We start from the raw sequence: 1,345 nt of genomic DNA, 5'->3' as shown, positions 1-1,345 counted from the left end.
ATTGATTCTATGAATTTATTGCCCCAAAAAACGTAAAAACCCCAGAAATCTCTAAATCTCCAATTTTGAATCAAGAGCCCTAATCCCCAATTTAGTCGATTTCAATTTTTGTATAAGGAAGAAGAAGATGATAAGAACGACGTCGTTACCTTGTCGGGTCATGGTGTTTAATGGGTAAAACTAATCGTGATTGGGCAAAACACGGATTAGTGGTTAAATCGGGTTTAGGAGATATGATTATGAAATCGATTAGAGGTGTATGAATAAGGATAAAACCATAAGTTCAGGTAGTTATATTCAGACCCAAAAAGTTTGTGTAGGAAAATTAAGAATGTAGTTAGTACAGGGGTAAATAATGCGGCAACCCTTATATTATCTAAAAACATATCTAAAATTACATTTTTTTATAGTTCATAATTTGGGAAAAAAAAATTCAGAGGCTTACGGTAACAAAACTGCAAAAGGACTTCTTATCAACTTTGTTTATTTATTAGGTTAATAGGTTTTGTTATTTACGTTTGTAAAACAAAATGTAACAAGATAAACCGGTTAGACTCTGGGTTCCGGTTAAACTATTGGTTTAATTCTTTGATTTTGGGTTTAGTTGTTTGGTTCAATTATCTTATTCACGTGAGATCGGTTGTTATATGTAAATGCTTCGGCTATTTGGGGATAATCAATCAATCAATCAAATAAACAATTTCTCAAAAATCCCTAAATCTCTTTGTTAACAATCTATAGATCCTCAAGTAAAAAGAGATTTTGATTGATAGCAATAAGTTCTGTTTGAAGAAAAATCAGAATAAAACAACCTTTAATGATTTACAATTCATCACTCAATCTTCACATCGGTAAGATCATCTAAAAGTCGCTTTGACGAAGATGACGAAAGTCCTTCTTCTTGCTGTTGTAGGCTAACATCTTTGCTAGGCTCAGAGAAGGAAGAGTCAACCCAAGGACCGTCCGTCGACGAGGAGCTAATGTGTTCTCTGTTTCTTGTATAGGTCGAGACTTGTGACTCGCTGTCTTGTGACAAAACCTCAAAGGCCTTAAACCTCATTGCAGCTGAACCACTTGGATCAGCTTCACGTTTCACTAGTGGTGGTTGGACTTTGATTTTTCCTTCTAGCATTTTTACAACAGATGACATTGGTGGTCTCAATGTCGGAGATGGGTTCGTGCAGAGTAAAGCTATGTTCAACATCCTCATCGCTTCTTTCTTCGAAAAGCTTGTACCGAGATCAGGATCCACAAGCTCTAGAAGACTCCCTTGTTCTTGCAAGACATATGCCCAATCAAGAAGGTAAATAAACTCTTCTCTTGGTCTGTAATTTGTATTGCTCTT

General features: G+C 35.7%; 1 protein-coding gene across 1 annotated transcript in view; it reads right to left on the bottom strand.

Moving 5' to 3' along the window:
• The window catches only part of LOC104778508 (probable LRR receptor-like serine/threonine-protein kinase At1g53440), a 7,608-nt gene continuing 7,005 nt past the window's right edge, over positions 743-1,345 (bottom strand). Inside the window, exon 22 of the mRNA XM_010502965.2 lies at positions 743-1,342. Within this exon, the coding sequence (XP_010501267.2) occupies positions 833-1,342 (510 nt within the window). The 3' untranslated portion in view covers positions 743-832. The remainder of the gene's footprint in view (positions 1,343-1,345) is intronic.

Source organism: Camelina sativa, chromosome 3 (genome assembly GCF_000633955.1).
Source record: "Camelina sativa cultivar DH55 chromosome 3, Cs, whole genome shotgun sequence".
In the NCBI taxonomy this organism is placed as follows: Eukaryota; Viridiplantae; Streptophyta; class Magnoliopsida; order Brassicales; family Brassicaceae; genus Camelina; species Camelina sativa.
Note: the sequence above shows the minus strand (reverse complement) of the source record. Positions and strands in the feature narration are given on the sequence as shown.